General features: G+C 38.7%; 1 protein-coding gene across 2 annotated transcripts in view; it reads left to right on the top strand.

Moving 5' to 3' along the window:
* The first annotated feature begins 603 nt into the window (after positions 1-603).
* The window catches only part of LOC149781628 (uncharacterized), a 41,626-nt gene continuing 14,637 nt past the window's right edge, over positions 604-27,592 (top strand). The window contains exons 1-9 of one of the 2 annotated variants that reach the window (XM_089935687.1): positions 604-789; positions 5,470-5,496; positions 5,930-6,081; positions 6,581-6,719; positions 13,456-13,640; positions 14,221-14,368; positions 14,763-14,947; positions 15,521-15,683; positions 24,552-24,733. In XM_089935687.1, the coding sequence (XP_089791813.1) occupies positions 5,487-5,496; positions 5,930-6,081; positions 6,581-6,719; positions 13,456-13,640; positions 14,221-14,368; positions 14,763-14,947; positions 15,521-15,683; positions 24,552-24,733 (1,164 nt within the window). In that variant the 5' untranslated portion in view covers positions 604-789; positions 5,470-5,486. Of the gene's footprint in view, positions 790-5,378; positions 5,497-5,929; positions 6,082-6,580; positions 6,720-13,455; positions 13,641-14,220; positions 14,369-14,762; positions 14,948-15,520; positions 15,684-24,551; positions 24,734-27,592 lie in introns of both variants that reach the window. The other variant, XM_089935686.1, reaches the window with a different exon arrangement.

Genomic DNA, 27,592 nt, shown 5'->3' with positions numbered 1-27,592 from the left:
TTGTTTTATGGGAATAATAACTGATGGAATGATGGAATACTTTATTTTATCCCAATGGTCAAGAGCCTCGTTTTAGAATATATTGTTATGTAATCAGATGGATACTGTAACATTATAATATTTAGTTTGGCCAAATCACGCTAGATTCATACATGAAACATAAGTTGCATAGTAAAACATAATGTACAAAACAAAAAATTACAAGCTAACGGTCAGTATATATATATATATATATATATATATATATATATATATATATATATATATATATATATATATATCTGTGTGTGTGTGTATCTCATGTAATTGGTCAGTTAGGCAAGGATATACCAAACAATGACCCATCCCACCCACCCATTAATGACCATAAAGTAATATGAATCAACTTATTACCTCTGACACTGCGACACTCTTACATGTAACCGCCTCTTACTGAAACAATCAATTCATACTTACTGAGAAAAGATAATACAAAGAATAGCATTTAAATGACACATATTTACATCCTTTTACGAGAACAATTGAAAGTCACGAGATGAAATACAGTGTATAATGTCAAACAATGCAAAGGAGTAATTCAACATATAAGGGGCATCTACTCGCTTTAAAATGAAATTCGTTTTCCCGGTCATCCTGGCACTTGGTTGCATCCGGATCACGCAAGACAAAACGACCACAGTATTTTACTATGGTACTTGATGCCTCTAGTATTGGAGAGGAGGGTGATTATTCAGCTAATTAATATTGAGGCTAATTTTGAACACCAAACACTACTTGGTTAAAAAGCTGGTGAGTTATACTTCAACGCTTTTAACATTCATTAGTTATGATACATTCATAATTTTGTCAGATAGTAGCAATACATTTAGTGGTGATCAATTTGGATTTAAGGTAGCGTTGTGAACCGTTGATAAAATGTTTGTCTTCCATAATCTTGTAAATATGTATGTCAGTAATGAGTAATGAATACCATATATATATATATAAAGTTATGGTCAAATAATGCTGTACTATGCTTTCGTTGATTTTCGAACGGCTTCCTCTGTTCTTTCTATAAATAGTTTATGGGCCTTACATCATTTAATTCTCGAGTTAGGGAGAAATGTTGAAGGCAAGATCTATGTACGCCAGGTCTACATTTTATGTTGATAATCATACATTATATTTTGAATTCTTTTAGGTTTGTGACAAGGTGAACGTATACCCCTTATTAATTTCTTTATTTATTGAATATCATGGAATCTAATTGCAAACTGCTGGTGAATTTGGGTTAACAATAATGATATTTTAAAAAAATAATGTTTGCAGATAATATGTTTAGGGACTATTAAAGGATTTCAAAAACTGTTGGGTAATCAAATTTTGTGTGTGTGATACTAGAGCTTTGGTTATCAAGGAAAAACGAACAAGTGTATTAGAAGGCGTGGTTTTGTCGGACTAAACCAAGTTTGGAAATAAGAGGGGTGTAATTTAGAAGTTTTGAGTTATTTCACTACATTGGTCAAATATTTAATTATAACTGGAACATCACTAAAGAATTGAAGATTCTATCCGAACTTAAGAGTTCAGTCTACTAATAACATAAGCAAGAAATACGGCTCTATGTATTGCATTAAGGTCAATAGATTTATTCCTTATTAGTCACGCTGCAGAAGCGTGGATGTTTTCTTAGCTAGGTACTGCTAACACTTTTGTAAACAACTATTGAAATGGCATAGTATGACAAGTACACAAAACATGTTTGTCTGTAATAGTGCAACAAATGAATGAACACAATCGTGCAATTAAGTTTCGTCATAGATAAAGACTATTTACGTCTTTTCTAGCGGCTCATCGTATTCTTAACCGGAACTATGACTTAATTAGAGCCATCATGTGACTTTTACTGCCCCGCTGTGGCTGGCTGTACATTACCGGCTGGCTATACATTACCGGCTGAGCTATACCGGTCTATGAGGCGCCGTAGCTAACAAAAGATGTGGCTGTACATTACCGGCTGAGCTATACCGGTCTATGAGGCGCCGTAGCTAACAAAAGCTGTGGCTGTACATTACCGGCTGGCTCTACATTACCGGCTGAGCTATACCGGTCTATGAGGCGCCGTAGCTAACAAAATATGTGGCTGTACATTACCGGCTGAGCTATACCGGTCGACACACACATACACTACTAATGCTTTCACCCTCGATTCTCGGCTGAAGGGAATCTAGGCTTGTCTCAGAATCTAGACTATTTCCGCGAGGGGAATTTCTCGAAAGCCTTTAATTTCGGTTCACACTGCAGCGCCAGTGAAAGAGTGGAGAGAGATCACCCACACATTATTTCAGCTTTAGAGTTTAAAACATTTGCTATGCGGAATATATATATATATATATATATATATATATATATATATATATATATATATATATATATATATATATATATATATATATAAGGAGCAAGATTAAATGGAGGAACTTTCATTTTTTCTATTGATGTTTTGGAGTAATGGAATTTGTTGATGAAGTCCGAGGAAACAACTGACAAACATTTGCAAAATAGAGGTAGGCAGATAAAAGATCGCTATGATTATTTTGAATATGACCCTAAGTTAAAAGAATTACATCTTCTTCCAATGAAACTTTTTCATTGTTGCGAGGGGCCCCGAGTGGCCGAGTGGTCTAAAGCGCTCGCCGTTCCGGATCACTGCCATCTCACCTCTGTCTGCGTGGGTTCGAGTCCAAGGCTCGGCTAGCGTGGGTACGTGGGAAAGCCTGCCAGTAGCTTTTCGTGGGTCGGTGATTCTTCCCTGGGTTTTCCAGGGTTCTTCCTCCACCAGTTATAATGGCCGCCATGTATAGCCTATCTTGTGCTGAAAAATGGCGTTAAACCCTAGAACAAAATAAAATCATTGTTGCGACACATTCTGTGAATTTTATGGTTGTTCACATTTTACATTGTTGCTACTCTTCTTTTGACCGCTCCGGTGGCCTAGTGGTTAAAGCGTCCGCCTCGGATGCTTGAGGTCGTGGGTTCGATCCCCGGCCGAGTCATACCAAAGACTTACAAAAATGTTACTAACAGCTGCCTCGCTTGGCGCTCAGCATTAAGAGGATAGTGTTAGGACTGGTCGGCCTGATGTCAGGATAATGTGACTTGGTGGGACATCATGCTATATGCCTGCGGCATGATGCCCCAGTGTAGACATCACTATAAACTGCCACACTGCAGACATCGTAGCGATATGACTGAAAAATTCGCTACGATGTCTGCAGTGTGGCGAAATCACACACACAAACACACACTCTTCAAGCAGAAAATATAGAGAAGAAAACAGAACAATAATTATTTAAAATTTTCTTGTTAGAAATATCCAAATGATTTATACAAATCGAGCCGTAGGTTAGAAAGAGATTGAGTCTTGGCTTCGTTAAATTATCACCTCTAAGTTTAAGGGATCAGTAATTTCTTGCAATGAAAACAGAGAGAGAGAGAGAGAGAGAGAGAGAGAGCACTGTGAAAATGAGCTTTCTGTATAAAACTGAATGGATTTAAGTTCTATTATTCTGTGAAATTTTGATCAGAATTTCTTTGGAAGTAGAGAATGTGTGTTCGATAAGTATTGTATATGAAGAAAGGGTCACTTACTAGTCCAAAACCTGTTTTCCATTAGTGAAGTAAAGGGCAAATCAACTTGCCTATGACTGCAGCAATAATTCCATTCATATATCCCAAACATTTTTGATAAAATCAAACTAAAGCGTAAATCATCATCTCAAAAAAGCAGACAGACCATTGACACATCTGCACAGTATTCAATTTTCATTAGCGCACACTTTTTCCGTCTCAACTTTACGTAATTTTCTTAATTTCAATTAAAGTTTTCCTCGTTTGTTGAGTCAGTATGTTTTACGTTTTATTCGAGTGTATTCACACCAATGTTATACACTATTCTATTGCAAACACACCAGTCGATATATTATATTCCACTGCATAGACAATTCACAGTGTAATATTTTAAATTTGTCAAAGCTCAGAATATCGCAGTAATCATCTTGAATTGACAACAGCCAGCCCATTTTCAAAACAAATCGACTCTTTTTGTATCGGTTGATGCAACCGATAAATGCTCAAAGAGACAATGTTTTCGAAAGGAATTACATTGTCATAGTTGGTAATATACCTACGTTGTCACAGGAAGCTCCATCAGTATTTTGAGTGGGCAAAATACAGTATATTCACAGGATGATCGTAGACACAAGGCCGTAGAGAGCAAGAATGGCAAGAAACACCCGGGCCTCTCCTAGTTTGTATTCAAACAAAAGTTGTCTTTTATAAAATTAAAAAGTGTTGTTAGGCCCGGGCCCCCTTAAGGGCCCGGGCCCCTGGGATATATTCCCCGTTTCTCCCCCTCTTGTCGGCCCTGCGTAGATATATTTTATAATTTGTAAAAAAACGATTGTTCATGTCGCGAGCAAATACTAGGGTAGGCACACTCCTCACAGATCATAATTAATCACGCTGTATTGGTGCTGTAAAGTACCTCACAGCTCATACTCTATGAGATTATTACTGCTGTAAGGCTCCTCAAGATCACACTTAATCCGACACAGCACTGCTGTAAGGCTCCGCACAGCTCATACTATCAGACTGTATTGCTGTTGTAAGGCTTTTTTGACACCTGGTTTATATAAACCTTAGTTTGTTTGTTGTGGGGTTTAACGCCATTTTTCAGCACACGATAGGCTATGCATGGCGGCCAGTATTAATAATGGAGGAAGAACCCGGGAAAACCTCAGGAAGAACCACCGAACCACGAGAAGCTACTGGCAAGCGTTCTCACATACCCACATTGGCCGAATCTTCTTTCTCATCCTTCGTATTTAGCAACATCTTCACATTATGCACCTAATCTACTGTAGAGCAAAGATCGCTACAAATGCAATCTAAACTGAGAATGTTGCAGTTAGGAAGCGTACGGTTTTCTCCAGGTAGCACTATAAATGTACCATTAAATTTAACTGGCGGTAGCGACGGCATGATCCTAAGCAAGGGATATAGTCTAGCGAGAAGAACATGTACGGTACGGTGACCCAACAGATGGCGGATATTACTTTGATTTGACCTACCTAAAAATGTGTCTATTAACATGAGGTATGGGAGCTGGGATAACGACAAACTGATTAAAAACAATGCTTTTTTGTGCACGAGTTCCGCAATGTTTCAATGTTGATAATACTTACCACCTGCTATATTTGTCCTGATATATCAGGACATACATATCATTATTGTTCTTTCAATATCTCTTTTGTCATCATTATCATTACATGCTTTTGTATTATCTCAGGCTCTCTCTCTGATTTTGACAGTATTGATAATTATACTAATTATTGCAGATTTGTTGTTTTTGTTTTTCTTACATGCACTGGTGCCGAGCAAATATGAACATACTTCCCTTGTTTCTTTGCATTTATTGTCTGTTGGAAGAGGAGACGGTTATCGCAATGGAGAATGGTATGTTTATCTTAAATATTTAGGTTGTTTAGAACAAATTAGAGCAAAGATCCGTAATGTCTTCAAGTCTTACATGTGATATTGCTCTGAGTTGAAATGCGTTTTTGCTGACAAACGCAATCAACCAATTCATCAATTTGTACAATTATCTAATCTTTTATTTTACAATTATTTTCACCATTCGTCTTCTTGTTATTGAATTTATGGCTAGAAAACAAAAAAATTAAAAAATTCAAATTATACATAGATTCCTTATATCTATTTAATATTGTAATTGTAAATTATAAAACTATTATACATGTCCTGTCATATCTGAGAAGCAAAATATAAACAGGAATTAATCATTGAAAAGAATGGGGATACAATATATCGGATATGATGAATGATATCTATGAAATTGTTTCGTACTTTATGCCTATTTTACTACATCTAGAATGCTCGACAAGAAATCAGACAGAGACTGGAGGGTACTTCAAACTGGACCGCGAGAAGTTTCGTTTTGGTTGTAACAAAAGGATAAAGGTCAACAAAGGATTCCATATCAAGATGTTGTTTAACACACCACAGAATAATGTCTCAGCTACAGTAGGTCTTCCCACCCATCGATTTTCTATTTTCTATTTTCTTAAAATATATACCTTCTAGCCGTTGCTTGAGTTGTGTTAGCTACATAGCAATTGCACAGAAGGAGCTCAAAACTGAATTTTATTCTCAAATCAATTCGAGTTCCAGACTTGAGCTAAAAGCAAAGCAACAAAAACAACTATGAGTATGCGTTTGTATGTACGTCTGTATACGCATATATACAGACTAACAGACAGATAGATTAAAAGTACATATACAAATATATATTTCCATGTATATATAGATAAAAATGATTGTACAGCAAGCAGACAGACAAATATTGTATAATCCATCACAAATCATGTAAAGCATATTGCAATGTGCGGATGTCAGTTTTTGCTTTTATATATATATATATATATATATATATATATATATATATATATATATATATATATATATATATATATATATATATATTATATAACACAAGTTTAAATATCTCATGAATAATTTCCAGGTGCTGGAATACAATGACGGCATAAAAACTATGGAGCAGCCAATAACAGGGAATCTTACGATGTACGAAAGTAACACAAATGAAATTGAGGTTAGGATAGATCCAAGTTTGACAACTCTAGATGTGTACTGGCTGAGAGGTAAAAGCTTCACCCTCGTTTTTTATAGTGTATTTAATGTGGAACTCTGTAATTTTCTTGTACAACCAAAGCTAGCTGTCTTGCAAAAATTAAGTTACTTCTCGTATATTAAGCATAGTCAACATTGAACAGTTTAGACCCACATCCTGGTTTACGTTGTTTGTAGCTGCGCTAGCTTCATACACAGCTAAAATATTAACGGATTCTGTTTTCGAGAGAGACCGCAATCAACGTTTTTGATTGTACGGTTTATTTAGAATCAATGAACTAACGATGCACACGCGAGCACTATTCTTATGGAACGGTTAAATGCCTTCAAAGTTAAACAACCCTTTCCCACCAGACTGATGATCATAGGACACACACACACACACACACACACACACACACACACACACACACATATATATATATATATAGGTGTGGTGTGTCATAGGATCATCAGTCTGAAGTTCTGACTTAGAATTTAACCATTTCTTCCTAAGAAGTCTAGGAATCCACGTTCAGACGCCGCTGTGCGAAATAATTTCCCACGAAATTCTAATAACAAATACAGAGCCCCTCCCCCTCCTATCAACGAGTTCATGCTCGTTAAGAAAACCATTCGGTGTAATTGGATTGGATTTGGTTTATGCTGCCGCTTCTGTAAATGCCATCATGCGTTCTTCATCAGTCACTAATGAATACTGGTGCCATGGGAGGCTTTATGTACCATTTTACACATTGTTTGGTTGCTTTTTTCTTTATCATGTCTAGATCAAGGTTATGCAGCAGTTAGTTTAGATTAACAAATTACCGTATTACAAGATCAAATTTTATAAGTAGGTTGCAGTCGATTCAACATTCAGGACAAAGCATTCAAGAGTGAATCTATGTCATGACCAAAATAAACTTCAAGATGAACATTTCCACTGGCAAAGCACACAAACAGCTTCGGACTTGCCAAGTTTGATACCGGAAGATAACCAACTGACCGTCAGGCTTGGGGTTCCACAAGACTTGATATTTGTGTGATTTTGAGGGGCCTCCTATGCCACACGTCTGGCCCTGTCCAGAAATGTTTGGAAAGATAATAATACTATTTCTTATGTCAACCGCAGTCGCAGGCATCTTGGAACATGAATTGTATCCAGATCAGATAGTTTGGCAAACCATTATGGAGTCTTGGCGCCCACCTGTCCATACAGCGCAAATAGTAAATGGAGCGAGAAATTCGAGCGTATCAACAAGTGCTGAGAATTTCGTCCCAAAACCGCTCTTTGTCAGGTTGCAATCGTCATCAGTTGGATTTGATCTGAAGGCAAAAGTATCCTGGCTAACATTTCACAAAATAACCAGAGTATATATTGATGGTGAATATCCATCATACTGATCAGCTTATAGTTTTATGTCGTTCAGGTGATATCCTTTCTAAGATGGTCACCAAATTCAATAACCATTTACAGGCGTGGGCTTCTGCTATCTCACACGATTCGGAAAACTGTCTTTATAGTTTGATACCATATTTATCATTCAACACAGAATCCATAATATTGCTAATAAAAAGTAGAGTTCAGTTCTGTTTCTGCAGCCACTTGAAACTCATTTTCGTATGCTTGAAATTGGGATGAACGGGCACGATATAGAACACGATGTAATGCATGCTGATAGAACACGATGCAATGCATACTGATAGAACACGATGCAATGCATACTGATAGAACACGATGCAATGCATGCTGATAGAACACGATGCAATACATGCTGATCTGTTGATGTGTCTTGATCATCTACTACTCTGCTATGATTCAAGAATCTCCAATGATATAAACTGTATGGACTCTCTGCTTGTGCTGTCTTGATCATGAGACATATTTCAACAATATCACAAATGAAGGCCACTGGATATCTCCTAAAACAGATCAACACATCAAACAGTTCACGTTTTGTCTTTGATAAATACTACCATTCAGTGAAACACCTTCCCATTTGTTAGGTGCATCAAGTAAAAAGCGTGCTTTTGTTCTTATTTTGCCTGACCGCGCTACCGGAAAATGAAGCAAATGCAATTGTTTTATGCTTTTTCTCTGGCTTCATTTGTCGGCACGCTTCTAATGTACCCTATATGAAGATAGATAGTGTCGGAATCAGATTTTATTACCTAGAAGGTTATCACGGATCAATTGTAAGTGGTATGTAACCGAAGAAATGCAATCCAATACTTTTTGGATAATTTTTAACTTCTGCTTTCCATGTAATAGTTACTTAGGACCGTTCATCTTTACATTTAGTTAAGCCTTTAAGCTTTTTCAAAGCGATTGTATCGTATGATTCATAACACTTGTTTCCTCCAGCCTCGTGACATTTTGTCATCCCATGTATATTTTAGGTGTTGTTAATTTTTCTCTAACTTTCCTTGATCACTGATGTAGATATATATGTTCATACACAATTAACAACAATCTTGTGGCGTTTTTCGCCATGTATTTGCTATAATAGGTATTTTGTCATTTCATGTTATGGTTCGGATTGAGCAGGATATTCAGTTTCCGTCAGAGCATACTCCAACGCAGACTTAGGCAGTTTAACTAACCTGTATTCTGGTGCTTGATTCAAATATGCAGTACAGATTTCTTTACAAATTTTCATTTACTTTCATCGCCTGAGAAAACGGGTTGATTCGTATTTTAGCTGTTTTCGCAGATTTTCACAGATGGTAAGGCATGATTCTCTGTCGATGCTAAATTCCTTTTTCAGGCGGACCTACTTGCAGTGTCCGGTTTTGTATTAGCGAATGCATTTATTAATTGATTGTGAGATAACGGAATTTATAATCCGAATTATACAGGTACGTGTGAAGTGCTACTGATTCCACACCTAAATGATCTTATTTTCTAGAATTAATAAATTCTTGTGCCCTATTCTTACTTTTACAGAGTGAAGTTCGAAGTAAAATGTTACTGCAACAGATACACGAGTCAGTCTTGTCTCTGTCAGCGTGACATATAACAATTAACTTCAACGTATAGGCTTGACACGCGTTAAATCGATAGCCGACGATAGTTTCACCTTACTGTTTAGGCATGATTGATTTTTAATTAGAACCTGTTCGAATAACGGTCGGGCAGATATTTTTACTTGGGTTAAGTGGCAGGATTGTTGTTCTAGGGTTTAACGCCAATTTTCAGCACAAGGTAGGCTATACATGGCGGCCAGTATAACTGGTGGAGGAAGAACCCTGGAAAACCCAGGGAAGAATCATCGACCCACGAGAAGCTACTGGTAGGCTTTCCCACGTACCCACGCTAGCCGAGCCTTGGACTCGAACCCAGACAGAGGTGAGATGGCAGTGATCCAGAACGGTGAGCGCTTTAGACCACTCGGCCACTCTGGGCCCCGGTTAAGTAGCTAGAAGTTTCAAAGTAAAAACAATCCGGAGACAACGATTGCCCTTTGGAAATAAATGTCAAAAAATTAGATTTTCCATAAATAGTCATTAATAAAGATTGAATAGGCACGATTGTTCTAACTTCGATGGGCGTGCTAAATTTTGGCGGTTAGATAAAGTTAATCCTGATTGGCTACGCTAAATGTGCAGTGTGTGTGTTTCCCCAGACGAAATTAAATATTTTAAGTAATTTCTCTCGCGAAATTATCTGACCAAGTTTTTCCGCAGATTGGAAAGCTCTTGGCTCCGCGGGAGTAGAAAGTGTTCTTCCGGTATTGATTGTCAAAGAGACGTGTATCTGGAACTTGAGGTCTAGGGGACATAAATATAGATTCGGCTTCACAGAAAGAGAGCGAAATGGCTCCATATCTGCACCACGCAGTGGGATAGAAAGCAGACAACAAAGCTACGTTGATGACCAGAAGAGGCCGGAGAGATCGAACGAGGAGGAAAAGGAATACGGCGACTCTGATCTGTCACCAACATTGAATATGGAAAGGCCAGAAGCATATCTGTTGTCAGGCATGCTGAGCAAATGAGTTCGGTCATTTAATCGATTTCATGATGAAATTTGTTGTGTCGGTATAATAGAACGGCTAATTGTATTTCTTATAAATTCTGTAATTCTGTTTCTAAGAAAACGTGCATCATTCAAATGTCATGTTTAATTTCATTTTGTTTATGTACTTGATTGAAATTTTATACGGTGCCCCCTGTTTCTCTGTTCTGTATCTCTGCACAGACTTGTTATTCCATCCATCAATTGCATTTTTATGTTATTATTTACTAGACCTGATAAATAACCCTGTGGTCGATCATCTCCTAGATGATGATAACCATACAACATCGCCACATAACATGTGGGGCGCACTAACACTAAGCCTCTTTACGTTCAGCTTCTCAGATGCATTTCACCGTTCTTTGTTATGCTTGTAATGTTTAGATATATAAAGAAACAGATGGACCCGAAGATGGACACAGTAAAGTTCCACAAATATAAAAGTCGCAAATTGAACTGTCTTATTTATAATTAAATTTGGAAAGAATTGTGAATAAAAATAATTTTTTTGCAGTTGTATCAATGTTGTTGAATTGTTTCCAGTTATCAATGAGTATCCCTTGTCACCTCCTAGTTTGTGCTAAATTATACAATTTATAATGGTATGTATATTTTACACCCAAGAATAGTGATCAGTACAGTTATTATGGAGGAAGCGAAATTGATACTTACAGGAATTTTAGAACTTTGGCAAAGAACTCAAGTTCTTTGTGTCATAGGTATCCACGTTGCCTCTCTGAATATTTGTGTAGTTCAAAAAGAGGCCGAAAACAAACAACATTCGATCTGGTATAACTTTAATGTTATCAGTATTGCACAAGGTGTTTCCAAAAGTTATTAATTATAAATATTTATATTGGTATTGCTGATATTGAACTATCCTGTGTATGTTAAATTTCCTAGATAGAGAGAGAGATGTGTGTATGTGTGTGGTCCTGGAACGATGGGCTGAACACTTCACGTCCTCAACAGTCTATCATCCATCAGTGATGAAGCCATATAAAGCTTGCCTCAAGTGGAAACTAATGCTGAGCTGGACACTGCGCCTAGAGTGCAAGATTAAGAAAGCCGTCAGTCGTCCGTCCTGTGTAAAATCCCCTGGGTCAGATAAAACACATACCGCGGTGTACAATGCTGGGGAACTTGTACTACTGCATAGTCCACAGAGATGGGCTCTGGAAGATCATAGCAAAATTAGGCTCCCTGAATAAGTTCGTCACAGTCGTTTGCCAGTGCCACGTTGACATGATGGCCTACGTGATTGGCGACGGTGAACCCTCATATGCCTTCCCATCCACAAATGGCGTCAATCAAGGCTGCGTTCTGACTCCCACACTCTTTGCATGATGATCGCTGCAATGCTCAAATGTACATTCCAAAACAGTGATGAGACCATTCCATGTATGTTGCCGGACTGGCGAGAAGTTTTTCGATCCTACGCAGCTGCAGGAATTCACTAAGGTGAAGAAAACAGTTGTCTCTTTGATGGCGACAGCTTCTTTAATGCTGTTCAGAAGAAGACATGCACACCAGCATGGACAGAATTGCTGAGGCATGGGACAACTACGGCCTCACCATAAATACTGATGTCAAATATCAACATGCCCTTAGGTAGCCATATTACCAGTCTAGAATCACAGTGAAAGGTCAGTAACCCAAGGCTGTGGACATTTTCACTCAGCAACCTCTCTCGACCAGTCAGTACTGACATTGAGTTGAACATTAAAATTGCCAAAGCCAAATCAGTCGTCGGGAGACTAAGTGGGAATGTGTTTGACCGCAGAGGAATCAGTCTTACAACCAAGCTCGAAGTGTACCGTACTTCTGTACTCATATCCGTCATGTCTGCCAGCGATACGTGCATTGTCTATAGCATACATTCCCGATACCCAGTCATTTCCATTGTGCTGTAATGTGTGGCTAAGTTGTGAAGATCCTTATAGCGTGGTTATCACTAGAACCGGCATCCTATGAATCGTCACGTTGCTCCAGTGGGTCTAAGTCAGATTGGCAGGAAAGATCATCAGCATGCCTGAGAAACGTATTGAAGTTGCTCTACGGGAAAGTCGGCAAGGGAAAGCGCGCTGTTTGAGGACAAAATAACGCTTCAAAGACTTACTGAAGGTGTAACTGGAAAACTGCTGATGCGCAGATTAAACGTGCCAATCGTAAGACCAAAGCTGTAAATACCTCTACTATATCAATTCTTGTGTTCTCACCATGCGATAGAGACTTCCGTATCCGGATTTGTCACACTAGTCATCTCCGTACATACCTCTTGGCAACAGATAACTGAAGATTAGGTCGTAATCTACACCGATTGACGAACATTCTTCTTCTTCTTCTTATTCTTATTATTATTATTATTTTTAGAATCTACAGTCACTGCAAGACATCACATTTATATGAATAAGACAATCGTCATTCTCCAAGACCCATTATGATGCATTCCATTCCATATGACATTCATATATATATATATATATATATATATATATATATATATATATATATATATATATATATATATATATATATATATATATAGACAGAAAGACAGTTAGACAGATATATAATTAAATAATATGATTAGCAACAGTGCATTGGAGAAAAAACACTAAACATTTAAAAAAAAAAAAAAAATGTGGTTTTTAAAGCAGATTAGAAAATAAATTCTGCTTATTCTTACATTTTCGGTTTTTCCATCTTTTGTTTTCTCTACTTCACAACTACTGTCCGCTGTCTCGCAGAGTGTGGAAAGTGGCACCAACAAACTACGAAGTTATACGAAGTCACTGGACCAATGGGATATCCAACTCATTTCAAATGTAATTGGACTGTATCAAGTACTTCTGAGTACCAGATTATGCTGGAGGTCCCAGAAATAAAGGTGTACAACCAGACTCTCAGTGGCTGTTTTGGCGATTATATACAGGTAAGAAAAGATCCCCCATTCCCCACATTAATAAATGTAATTTATCAAGCGAATTCTGATCAGGATTTAGTCTCTAAAAACAATCACGGGAACTGTAGTGCCCAAACTATATTGTTGTTTGTTAAACTGACAGTTGAATGTAATTCATATAATAAACTGTCATACCTCTTCGAATCAAGCTCAAAATGATCTGCTCTTAATCCCCGTTGTCATGTGCATATAGTTTTCTATATATCTTTTATGTTAGCTTAGTCTTACAAAATTAAGTTAGACATACTGTCCCAAATCGGCTCCACGCTGTTAAACATAATCTCGGTTTCAGCTGTGCACCCAGTATGTAATCGAAAGCGGGCATCTGTATTATCCTGTGCATGTACCTTAACTATAAATCAGAAGCAAGCATGTGTAAGTCGCTGTAACCTAGTATAAAGCATTGCTTAACAAAAGAATTTGTAAAAACTTTCATAAATTCAGTTTCATAAACTGAAGTAGAAGAGGATCTTTGCAAAAATTGAAAAAATAGTGGGTTTTTTGTGTGCTATATTTGACCATTACATATTTAATGTGATATTAATTATAGGTGACTGGGATACTTGAAGGCGAAACACAAACAACGAACACGTGTTTGACAGAAGAAACAACCGCACTCTACTACAACTCTCCGGTGTCTATCCGTTTTGATTCGGACACAATAAATGATTCATGGATCAGATTTCAATTTAAAACACGTATGTTCACAGCCCTCGCCCACCCCATCCCAAATCACACACACACGCATTAAAAATGCAGGAGGTATTCCAGAAAAAAGTTTAGTGAGAAAAAATAGAAACTTCATTTGATTCATTTTGTTTTATACCTGTTGAAATGTACATGTCCAAGTGTCAGCGAGTTGCACTAATAAACCTTTCTCCCACATCAAGCATGATATAGTTAATCAATCTCATATTATGGTTTTCTTTTGGAGAACAATAATAACTACTACTACCACTACCGATGCTGTTACTATTTCTACTACTATAATAGTTCGTACATAATTACTATACCATCAATATACTTTTTCAAAGTTGCTTGTAAACCTGCAATAGTAGTGAACGGCATTTCCTTCTAATGACGTTTTTGCAGGTTTAGTGAAATTTCTACGAGGACGCCACGGGCGATTCTGGAGTCCTGGGTATCCTAGTGATTACGCGAACAGCTTGTCACAAAAATGGATCATCGATGCACCAATGGGCTTCCGTATACAGCTCACATTTGATGAGTTTATACTAGAGAATAAATCTAATGAAATATGTTATGATTACGTAAAGGTACGAATCTCTCTCTTAATCTCTCTCTCACTCTCTCTCTCTCTCTCTCTCAATTATATATATATATATATATATATATATATATATATATATATATATATATATGCACTTACATATATAAGCAGATAGACAGACAGACAAAGAGTGTATTAGCTTGTTAGCTGGTTAGTTAGTAAATTATTACATCATTTAACGTTTAATTTTTTCCCAGAGAAACTTATGGACGATAAGTTCTGTTATACTTTGGCAGTATTAGATGGCAAATTTGTTGATAAGTATTGTAAATTATTTATTAACTTTGGATTACGTTCTTCATTTCGCGAACACTCTGGCACTTCCTCAAAGTCTCCAAGAAATCCACTGTTCTATGTTTGATCCAATTAGGTGATTGGAACTATTGTTACGTTTTTATTCTAATATTTTTTTTATCCCTATCTAAACTAACATACATTTTATGATGTCGTTCTTGCCATTTTCAAATTTTCAATGAGAGAAGGCCAATTGCCGGAATACCAGATTATTGCACATTCGTTACTAATGAAGTACATGCATATCAAAACAAACATTATTTAGATCACTGAGCCAGGACAAGTAGACGCGAAAAATAGGGAGAGACGTTACTGTGGCACATCAATGGCTAACTCTTCTATTACTTCTGAGAAGCAAAGAATGGAAGTCCTTTTTTACTCGGATAAAGATGTTTCAGACAAGGGCTTTTCCGCGTCCTGGTTAACAGGTAAAGGTTGCTTTGTTTGTTTGGTGTCTATCAGAACGTCAATACATGAAAAGGCTATATTAGTATAGTGGGGCTGTTTCGGGTCAATGGAAACCCAGTCAAAAAGGTCGTAGGCGTTAAGGTCAACACTTTTTAAATCACCCTGGGCACGTTTAGGGTAAATGATAAAATACATTACAGACATTACAGACCCCTTTTTTGGGCACGTTTAGGGTCAATATGTTTTTTAGCACAGACTGTGCACGTTTAGCGTCAAGGGAAATTGAACATGGGGAATGATGAGTCTGTATAACGACAAGGAAAAGTTGGGTTGATATATAGGGTAGCGGGTAGCTAGTTCAGCGGGTAGCGGGTGACGGGTAAGTTCAGATAATTCAGCGGGTAACGGGTGGTGGGTAAGTTCAGCTAGTTCATAAATTATACCAATAAAACAGCACTTGTCGGTGCGGGACATAGAACTTCTTTATAGAGAGAGACAGATATACGACACATAATATATTGATAAACATCACTCTATCACACAAACAACTATACAACCGACTAAAAGTAATTTAGGCATATGAGTGGCCCTGAAAAAGGCCTTTGTGTTTTGGTTAACACCATTCCATTAAAAAAGAGGGCATCGCATAAATCTTCTTCTCTTTCTCGAGCTTCTTCTGACTTCTGGACCATAGATGATGACTCTCGTCAGACATCCTTGTCTCTCCGCATATATTCTTCTTTTTCAAACGCTCGTATCGGTGATCCGGATGATTGTCGATGAAGCTCTGACATATATAAGTAAGTCCGTACCGAACAGCATCGTCGATACGAGGGTAGACGATTCAACATTAGTACACATCTTCTGACGAAAACAGGTGAAGGAAATGAAGTGAACGGGGTTATTTAAAGTGGAACAGCGAATCGAAACTAGTCATAATACGGAATCTGTCTTCCAATCCCAAGAGAGCTACCTGAGATGTCACATTCCCTAGGTTAGCTAGCGTCTATGCTCAGTGAACCAATGCGACAGAGTCTTCAGACATGACGGAAACTAATAAACTGATGCAATAGGGTGCATAGGCCGTGGAGACGAGAAGCGATGGTATAGCAGCGGCTACTAAAGTCAACTCAGTTCTATTTCCAGAACAGGCCGATTTTAATTGAGATTTAGTCGATTTTCTTTCTTCTTCGCAAGAATTTTTTCAGGTACCAGCACTTCTCCTTCTTTACCACACGTCGAAGATTTCAAACAGAGGCAGAAAGAAGAATTGGAAAAATTTGTACAGCAGCAGAAAGAAGCAGAACAAGCTTTTCTCCTTCAACAACAACAGCAAGAAGAACAGGGAGAAGAAGGAAACGACAGGAAGAAGAAGCAGCAGTGAAAAAACAAGGTCTAAGAGAGAAGGAGGACAGTGAAGGTCAATCAGTGACGCTACTCTTAGACATTTTATCAGAGTTAAGGAGTCTGAAACAAATGTATCAGACGTCTTTATTACGACCGAAGAGAGAAAGACCTTCCCGTGCCAAGCAGCCAATTTTTTAAAATTTAAAAATGAACACCCAACGGACCTTTTCAAAACCACCCACTTGTCTTGAAAAGAGATAGCCTTCATTTTACCCAGATCAATTAAAACTCAAAATCACATTTTTGTCCATGATGTAATTGTGTGAGTGAGTGAGTGCGTGAGTGCAGGTTCGTATTATGATTATAAAAATCGAAACCAAGAGACGCTTATGTTATCTGTCTGGTCTATTTTGGTACAAATTTTACAATCTATTCACACAAAAAAACACTTAAAAAATTCATAGATTTCTTTGTCTTTTTGTTCACTCTCTCTGTTTTATAAAATTAAATTTCTTCACTTTCACAGGTTTCTCTTCTTCTTCCTCACTTTCTCCTCGTCTTCCTTTCTTCCTTTGTTTTCTTTTTGTACGTGTCTGGGTTCTTCCTTTTGGAAGGGTAGCGCTTTCTCCTGCTTGGAACCCCTCTCTTCCTCTAGCACCTGTTGTTTTCAGGGCATTCTGCAGATCAATGTCCTTCCTCTTGACAATGATAACAGGTATATTGACCTTTGTCTCTTCTGACACCTGTCTTGCTTATTTGACGGTATGGACACTCTGTAGCCCAACGCCCTTTCTTTTGAAAGATATATCAAGTATCTTTACCTTTATCTCGAAGTTAGGGGGAGTAGTCCGTCGGCTTTTCTGTGGAAAACTTTCGTATGATACCTCGTAAAGCTCTGATCAAAATGTATATCTGTGTAGGCTCTTCTATCGTTCTGATCGGTTTGGAAGTGAAATGAATGCTGGATTGGAAGACACTGACCTTTTATAAAGTGAAGACCCTGGTTTGACATCGATATAGGGATCCTTGACGTTTACAATGTACTAATTTGACTTTTTGCCGTCAACATGAAACGATGGCATCATTTCGTGGAGAAAAGAGAAGAAAAGTAAGAGACAGCAACGAGATTTATCGCCTCGCAGAGTAGCTGAAATCTTTTCTCAAATTCATGCCAGCGATTTTGAAGATGACATAAGTGAGCCAGAATGCAGACCAGAGAGTATACACCTAACCAGAGTCCACTATTAACTCATCAAAAGTACTACCACATTCGAGAAATGGAAAATCACACCTCTAGAAAATTTAGAACTACGGCTAATACGTACACGGTGCAAGTTTAAAGATTTCAAGCTTGACGTACCGTTGGACAAAGCAGAGTGGTCCATCACCGAGGTGTGGGATTCTCAGTTATCCTTCCTGGTACCACACTCCCGAAGACCAAAATAAATTCAAAGAGAAATACTGGAACAGGAAGGCATCACTTCAGACCACGTGGAGAAAAACGAAGGAAGGTGATCGTTTGCCAAATTTAAAGTGACGTTGAGTTACTTGTGAGGAATAATGGCACCGCTACCGTGTTTACCCAAGACGGAGTATTTCACATGACTTTCCCGCTACTTCCAGATGATACACAACAAAAACAAACATTCGAAACACGTGGATGTCGTTCGTGAGTATTTGATCATGGTCATTTACGAATGAGAACTGGACTTTGTAGAAGCCGTCTAATTTGGAAATGTCATCATTGCGGCTTACGTGACAGCCCATGGTCGTTTAAAATTGTACGAGGTTTTAGAACTGTTATTTGATCGCGTCCTGTACTTTGACACGGACAGTTGCATCTACATCAATCGTCTGGGTCACTGTTGCCCTAACATCGAAGGTGACTGTTTAGGAGCCTGGACAGATGAGAACCCCGACGACAAGATTCTAAGCTTTGCTAGTGGCGGTCTTAACAATAATGGCTATGAATATCCGGGTCCAAAAGGAGAAGTGCACACCAAGTGTAAAGTGAAAGGATTGACTCTAAATCATCGCACCAGTCGAGTGGTGAACCTTGACGTACTGGTAGACGCGTTGCAGTCTGGACAGGATGGAAACTTTAAAGTGATCACCTACCCACTCACCAAATCGTCAGTCGACCTTTGGAAAAGGTGTATCAAATCGTGTACCAGATGCGCATGTGGATTCCCAACCACTTCACCTTGCAGTTCGGCCACGTTGATATTGGTCAGCATAAAAAGGGGATAACGTCCAATACCAATAGTTCATTGTAACTATAAAGACCAAGCGAGAAAGATGAATCCTTTTAAACAGAGGTCATTCAAGTTCGGTGATTCTCAAGTGGAATGCGATGCTGTGCCTTGCAATGAGACCGTACCCTATGATCTCACCGATTCAGTATCATATCATGGGAACTTTGCTATGACTACTACTCCTACTAATACACTTGCCATTCAACGTGATGCTGTGCATGCCAAACATGACAGATGCGAAAGTGATGCCAATCGTTATCGTGGACTCTTTACTGGTTTTCATTGTCACTGTCACGTGAAACCATGCAGTTATCACCCTACGGATGTCATCCGAAACTAAGCATACTCCTGCGGATTTCACAGTATCCTCGTTGAAATAAACCTGTGAAAGACGAATATTCGTTCCATCTGCGTTTGCCTCAATACTGCAACTTTGAAAGTCGTTTTCAAACCTTTAACGGAAAATGACCTAAATATACGGGAAGACCTACCCCCGAAAATATAGCCAAAGCCGGATTTATCCACTTGGGCGAAGGGGTTAAAGTCAAGTGCTTCAGTTGCGGTGTGTCACTTCACGAGTGGGACCAGAACGAAGTTACTTACCTGAAACATGTTCGATGGTCTCCGTATTACCTTTTGTTGGATTGTAGTCATTGAAGTGACATACCATGTCGTTTTATCTATGAGTCAAACATTCCACAACACCGAGACAAGTATTTAAATCCCATTTGAGAAGTGATACGCAAGGATTACTAAACGAACTGCAAGATAAGCTTTACAAAGATGTTTTGCAGGGACTTTCATATGCCAAATCTCAATTAGTGACTGTAGAACGTTAGTATAAATAAATTTACAAGAGGAAAGTGACAAAAGTCAACAAATTCATCAGATATCTCTGGATCAAGTCTGCGTTCTTCCGATTATTCTGCTTTAGACCGTTTTTATTAGAAGATTGTATTGATATTGTTGACCGCGATACTGAATGGCAGTTTTCAGAAATTACTCACTTTGTCCATTACTTTTGCTCTAGGAGAAGATTTTAAATAATAACAGGACAATTAGAAGTGACCCCCTAACGTTGGTATAAATGCTGACTGACATGATCATGGGTACTTTACAAGAGAACATTCGTGGTTTGCCTGTGGAGTTGAGAGAACGCATTTAGCAAGAGCTGGTAAAAATACAAGTAAAACGCAAAGAACAATTGTATCCGTCACGTCACCGATGTTTAATCCACTGGTACCTGAATGCTATAAAAAGACCGATTCAGATGAAAGTGTTCCAGTGGTCAGACATTGTTAAACTGGACGTAGGCGAAAATGATTGGTTTGTTGTGACTCATTCCTTTTACTACGAGGTAGCCATGCTGCAACGAATTCCAGAAGAAGAGTTAGAGGATGCCCACACTCTTTTACACAACATAAACTTAGTTCAAGAGGAAACTTCTGAATGGTGTTTTGTGATGTGTACGTTAACGACTAAACCATTTAGATTCGCCACTGGAGTGCGATCATCTCTGTGCAGAAAGTACATTTATTGCCTCCGACAAAAATAGGAATAAAAACGAATAACCATGCCACGACCTTTATCAGTGGAGATACAACAGATCCAGTGGAAGGAAATCAATGAGAGTATTCAAACAGTAGAGCATTACCGATACTTATTACGGGAACTGTGTCCATTGAATTGGGGTCGACGTGTGGTATGTGTCTTAGTGACTTCCTTTCTGGAATTTCGTTTACCAGCCTCTTCGCTGTGGACTCTTTACGAACAGTTCTTACTACTAAATAAAACATGAAAGTGGTTCCTTTAAATGTCCACTAGAGACTCGTTTTGTTAAAAGCCTTGCGTTTTCATCAGGGTACTTCCCTACCTCTACCGAAAAAGAAAGATTCGTCAACTTTTAGCTGCTGAAGATGTGTACGACGACGTGTGTGTAGATTGTGACTTACACCCTCACTTGATGTACGTGACAGGAAAAGTTGGGTTTTCGAGACTTGGACCAAAGAAGTAGCCAATTATGTCCAAGAGGTGTGAACATCAATTAAAACTTCCAGTGAAAAGAGTAACTTTTAAACCTGTGTTAGTGACAGTATCAGAAGAAACAGAATCATACACCGAGCCGAGCATAACCACTCCCTTCAGGATAGGACTGTCATGGACATTCCCAAAAGACCATTCCGGATGGACACCAGTGTGCCTGTACCCAATGTTGAGACTGTAAAAACATGACACCTTTGTTACCAAATACATGTTGTACAGTCACTTGTTTATATTTCACTTCTATCGTTTTGATGTGTATTTTATCGCTGTACTTAATCCTTTGGCTTTTATGTATTTTTGTCTTTCGTGATTTTTACTTTTGAAAAATAAACGTGTCCTGAAAAAAAGCATAAAAATTCTTGTCTTGTTTGCATTCGTGTCAAAAGTGACAATCCCTACACTATGGCTAACTCTGCTGTATCTGTTCCCTCTTCCTCCTTTTTCAAAAGTCATTCACGAACACTTATATCGCGCCAGTTAGGAGGCCTGGTGTCTTCGACGTCCCTTTATTATGTTAATTGCCGGACCCAGCCGTTCAAGCAAAACTGAATTTGTCAAATGTTTGATCGAACATAAACTCAATTTAATCGAACGTTGACCTCAACGGATTGTGTGGTGTTACAAAGAGTGGCAATCGGCGTACGGCCTCTTGCGAGAAAGTCAAGTGATTCCATTGTGTTTGTAAAAGGCATTCCTGGCAAAGACGATCAGATAGTGTCTGACCCCAGTGAAACCCATATGGTCATGTTTGACGACATGATAGGAAAATATGAAGTGTTGTGATGTGATTTGGATTTTTTAACGTAACTTTTACAATTTTCAGTCATATTGCTACAATATCTGCAATGTGGCAGTTTATAGTGATGTCTAGCACTGGGCCATCATGCCGCAAACAAGAAAGCATGATGTCCCACCCAGTCACATTGTCCTGACACCAGGCCGACCAGTCCTAACACTAACCTCTTAATGCTGAGCGCCAAGCGAGGCAGCTGTTTGTACCATTTTTTGTAAGTCTTTGGTATGACTCGGCCGGGGATCGAACCCACGACTTCCCGCATCCGAGGCGGACGCTCTTACCACTAGGCCACCGGAGCGGTCAAAAGAAAACGAAGAAGAAATTTAACTGTGGTTTACACGTAAAGGGCATCATCGTAATGCAAGTGTCATTTACATCACCCAAAATTTGTTTCAACAAAGTAAAGCCCAACGCACCATCAGTCTCAATACACATTTCGTGGTCAAATCGCAAGTGCAAGTCTTAGCCAAACAGCTAGGAATAGCTTGGATGACTCATGCGTATGACGATGCCACTCAAACCCCACACGCCTATGTACTCGTGGATTTAAAACCCACCCACCCCGGTTATTTGCGATTTCGTACCCATCTGCTTCAACACTGGTGCCAAGTCAGAGTTCCTTTCGTGTACACGTCCCCGTCGTCGACTTAACAAAAACGACCATAAGAGCAAAAATATCTGCAAAAAACATCGAACACTTTGGGTCAGTCTCATACAGCGTCAACATGACGTCCCTTCAAATTCATCTTCCCCTCAACTTGATTCGTGCTTTTACGGCATCAGTCGCAACAAATCCACAAATATGTGCTCATGTCTTAGAAGCCAGTCTTAAAGAAGTCTTACGATGGTGTACGGTGACAGCAAGTCAATTACCGCAAGATATCAGTCACATTCCTCATCAAAGCAAACGCTTTTTTTTGGACAGAAACAATGTAGCCTTGGCGCAACTGGCCTATCGCCGCACCGGCACTCAAACCAAAAAGCAAATCATTTTGAAATCTAGATGTGGGATCCTAATGCCCCCAAAGTCCTTCCAAGAAAAAAGCAACCTCCCAAACAAAGAACCAAAAAGAAGAAAACGAGCAACAGTGTCAAGACCAGATCCACAGCCCCAGAAAAAGAAAAGCCCACAGAAAAAGAAAAAGAAAAGTCCCAAGAAAAAGGAAAGCCCCCAGAAAACAGCTTCTACCCGCAATAGAGATACTTCTCTCAGGATGCAACCTTACATTCGCAAAGCACGACCTGCAGCGACGATTACCGCTTTTCTAGTATCCTTAGGTTCATCCACTTCTCCGTTGTTGGTGATACCTGCCAAACCCAATTTGACACCCGCTCTTCCTCATTTGAAAAAACAATGGAAACCCACGCCTACAAGAAATTCTCCTCCAGCAGTGACATCCTCCTCCTCTTTAGCTGCACCATTTTGCAACCCTTACATCCTACTGAATTTAGTAATCTCCGTCAGGAAAATGGACAGTACTAATTCGCGTCGCTGCTTCACCCTTAAAGGCCCCGAACCGTTTCGTAACCATGTAGATTTTCACTCTCTTACAACTACCATTACCTTATGCAGCGGTTGTATTCTTACGTTAGCTCTGATGAAGGCTGTTCTGCAACTCAGCCGTGTTGAAAGTATATTTTAACATTGTGTAAGCGTAAAACATGAACAAACAGATAAGGTGAATAAAAGATGGATTGATGGATGGATGGATGGTTGGATGTATGGATGGATACCTCTCCATTAACATCTGCATAATGAAGTTCGTACAGTTAATAAAAGCAGATCAAAGTATACACTCTATACAATATGTATACAATACTCGCTGCCTTAGCGAATCGTATGGCGAATAGCAGTCCTTTCTAGTGTACTATATCTATCAAAAGATCGCGTGTGCCATGGAGCGATGGAGATGAATTCAAAAAGTGTTCCAAGAACAGAGCAAGATTAGTTTTAAAACAACCTAAGGACCTCTACCTGAATCTTTCTTGAAGGAAATTACAAGCCAAAGACCAACAACACATATTATAAACACCCAAAGAAAACGTTGAATTGACTGAACTTAAAATGACTACGTGTAATGGAAGCATATGTCGTGCCTAATTTGTTTTTGAAACAATGATAAATGGCTAGTGTGGGATATCCCTTTTTTCGATACCTTACTACGATTGTTATTTTGCATAATTTTATATTGAAATTATCGATTGTGTGAACAAAACTATTATATGTTAAATTTCAATGATTAATCAATTATGTCAGAGAATATTATAATAATGACAGCTATGGGTTGATGAACAAGTGACATATGCCTCATAAGTATAGCAAATACATGTACATGGAAACGTGAGCACGAGCGTAGCTGTCGAGAACAGCCCATTCCTTAATGTTAAGAGTTCGTCGTACGTCTGAAGTATCACCACGTACCGACATTTGTTAATTTTTTATCTAGTGTGTGGAGGCATACTCAAGGGGAACTCTGGGGAATTGGTTGGTCCAAATAATGCGTTCGGATACCCGGAAAACCATAATTGCACCTGGAAAATCAGGGTTCAGAACGGATACCGGTTGCTACTGACTTTAAATACTATCGGTTACAACGACTCGACTAATTGTTCTTTGGACTACATTCAGGTATATTTGTTTGTTTCGTTTGTAGCAGAAATAAATACCAGGGTTGCAGTCTTACTTTAATCTTTGTTTCACAATAATTATTATATTTGCATTCTGGATATTACTCATCATTGCTGAAAGAGCTAGGTACCACGAAAGATTTGTACCACTGTATACCGCGGCATTTCAGGACATCCGGTAGATGTACCAGGGTGGCCACAATTATATTTGGGACGAACAACTTAAATTATCTGAGACTGGGGCTTGGGGATGTTTGAAAAATTATGTCGGTCAGTAGCTAGTACAATATCTTTCTCAGACGTCTAAAAGAAACCGAACATACTATATCCGTTATATTATTTGAAAAAAATAATTCACTTACGATAGAAATATATATATGACCTCAAATGAAACTCGAATGCTCTTCTCTCCGAAAATTAAATGGTATGTACCTTATTGTAGATACATTTGAAATGTGTATGTTGATTGTCGTGATAAGCTGAAATATAAAATCTGTAACTAAAGTGGGTGATTCGGCTGTAAAATACACTGGACAACAAATTTTTACAAAAGTCATGTTACTGAAATAAAATTAGTCAATTCTTATCAATTTTTATGTGCTGAACACGAATATGACAGTCAAATTGCAAAATTGGCTCTAGTTTTTTGTAATCTGCAAAAAATTAATGTTTACATAACGAAATGCATTCCAATAGTAAAAGGTCAACTGTAATAGCCTACCTATAAAAAATCAAGTCATTGACTACATCTTAGATTTCTTCGCCTGTCTCTTGTACAGCTGTTCGGGAGCATCTCTGAGGAGTGTCCAGCAGTAGTCAGCCAGCATTGTAGTGGACCATTTTCCCTGGTATCTTTGTTCCATTGTTGCGATATCTTGATGAAAACGTTCGCCGTGTTCATCACTAACAATACCACAGTTGCTAGGAAAGAAATCCAAATGGAATGAAGGAAGTGAATCTTTAGAGACATATTGCAGCCAAGTTTCTTATACTTCATCAACATGTCTTCTACTAGTTCCTTATAGTTTTCTGCCCTAACATTTCCGAGGAAGTTTGTAGAAACTAGGCGAAAAGCATTCCATGCTTGTTTCGCGTCACCTTCCAGCAAGTTGTTGAACCGGTCATCTTTGAAAAGCTCTCGAATCTGAGGACCCACAAAAACTCCCTCTTTAATCTTTGCTTCGCTGAGTCGAGGGAATTTTTCATGCAGGTATCGGAATGCTGGCAAAGTCCGGTCAATGGCTTTCACGAAGTTCTTCATCAAACCTAGTTTGATGTGAAGGGGTGGTAGCAAGATTTTCTGAGCCTCAACCAGAGCTGGGTGTTGGATATTCTTCTCTCCAATGGCTACATTCTGCCTGTGAGTCCATTCCTTCCTCATGTAGTGCATTTCCCTTGCTCGGCTATCCAACTCGCATAAGAAACACATGTATTTTGTATATCCTTGCTGCAGTCCGATTAAAAGGGCAACTACCTTCAAATCACCACAGAGGTGCCAGCTGTACTTGTTATACTCAATGGAATTCAGTAGCTGCCTTAAGTTATCGTATGTCTCTTTCATGTGGACAGCATACGCTACTGGAATAGATGGAAGAATGTTTCCATTGTGCAAAAGCACAGCCTTGAGACTCAGTTTCGAAGAGTCCACAAATAGTCTCCATTCTTGTGGGTCATGAGTGATTTTTAAAGCATTCATGAGGCCCTCAATATCGGAACAGAATATCAGATTACTTTCCTTTCTGAAGAAAGGCTCCAATTGCTGGTGGCGCTTTCGATATGCAGTAATTGTGACATCTTCTTCTAGAAGATTCCATTGTTGGAGTCTTGATCCTAGCAATTCTGCCTTGTTCTTTGATAAGTCCAAATCACGAATCAGGTCATTTAGTTCTTCCTGTGTTATTCTGTGTGGGGTTGATGATGCACCACAGTGAAAATCTGGATCACTGCATGCTGATGGACCAGGAGAAGAACAGGTCGACTCACCTTTGTCTTCGTCAGATGAATCAAGAGAATATTCTGCTGGAGGTTCTGGAATAGGAAGTCCCTCACCATGTGGAACTGGTCTCAATGCAGACGGAATGTTTGGGTAGACTATTCTCGACTTCTTTCGCTTCGTTATTCCGCCGGAAAGAGGAGGAACCAAGCAGAAGTAACAGTCATTTAGGTGGTTGCTTGGCTCTCTCCACACCATTGGGACTGCAAACGGCATTGATGACCTTTTGCAATTCAACCACTGTGAAAGCTGTGTTGTACATGTAGCACAGCATATATGCGGAGCCCAAGGCTTGTCTTGGTCACCAACCTTGCATCCGAAGTAAAGATGATATGCCTTTTTCACTTGAGAATTGATACTTTTCTTCTGGTTGGCAAATGTCACTTCCCCACAAATATAGCAAAAATTGTCCGCGGTATTAACACACTTTCGAGGCATTACTGTTCTTTATTGTACGTAAATGGATAAAATAATAAGTTTTATGTAACAGTAGCTTGAACTGTCTCGCACAACGTCTAAAATATTTTAAATGCTGAACCTATCTGATTGGGCTTTATATAGTACACTGCTTACGTCAGCTTCAGCAGCCGCCTGGCATTAGTATAATAGGCCTACACATGTATAGTACACTGCTGACGTCAACTTACTTCAGCAGCCGCATGGCATTAGTATTGCATTGCATCAGAAAATGATGCAATCAACTGTGGATGATGTGAGCATGATGGTATTATGCAATGTTACATCATTATTCCGGATGTTGCTGCAGTCCTACTGGAGAAATTTACACAGTGAAACATAGAAAATGAGGTATATGAATATCTTCAAAACGAGAGCCAATACAAATTTTTCACGGTTATATTCGTGTTC

The sequence above is a fragment of the Sinohyriopsis cumingii genome, chromosome 15 (genome assembly GCF_028554795.1).
Source record: "Sinohyriopsis cumingii isolate HCF-2022 chromosome 15, ASM2855479v2, whole genome shotgun sequence".
NCBI classification, from domain to species: Eukaryota; Metazoa; Mollusca; class Bivalvia; order Unionida; family Unionidae; genus Sinohyriopsis; species Sinohyriopsis cumingii.
This window is presented reverse-complemented; position numbering and strand designations above follow the sequence as displayed.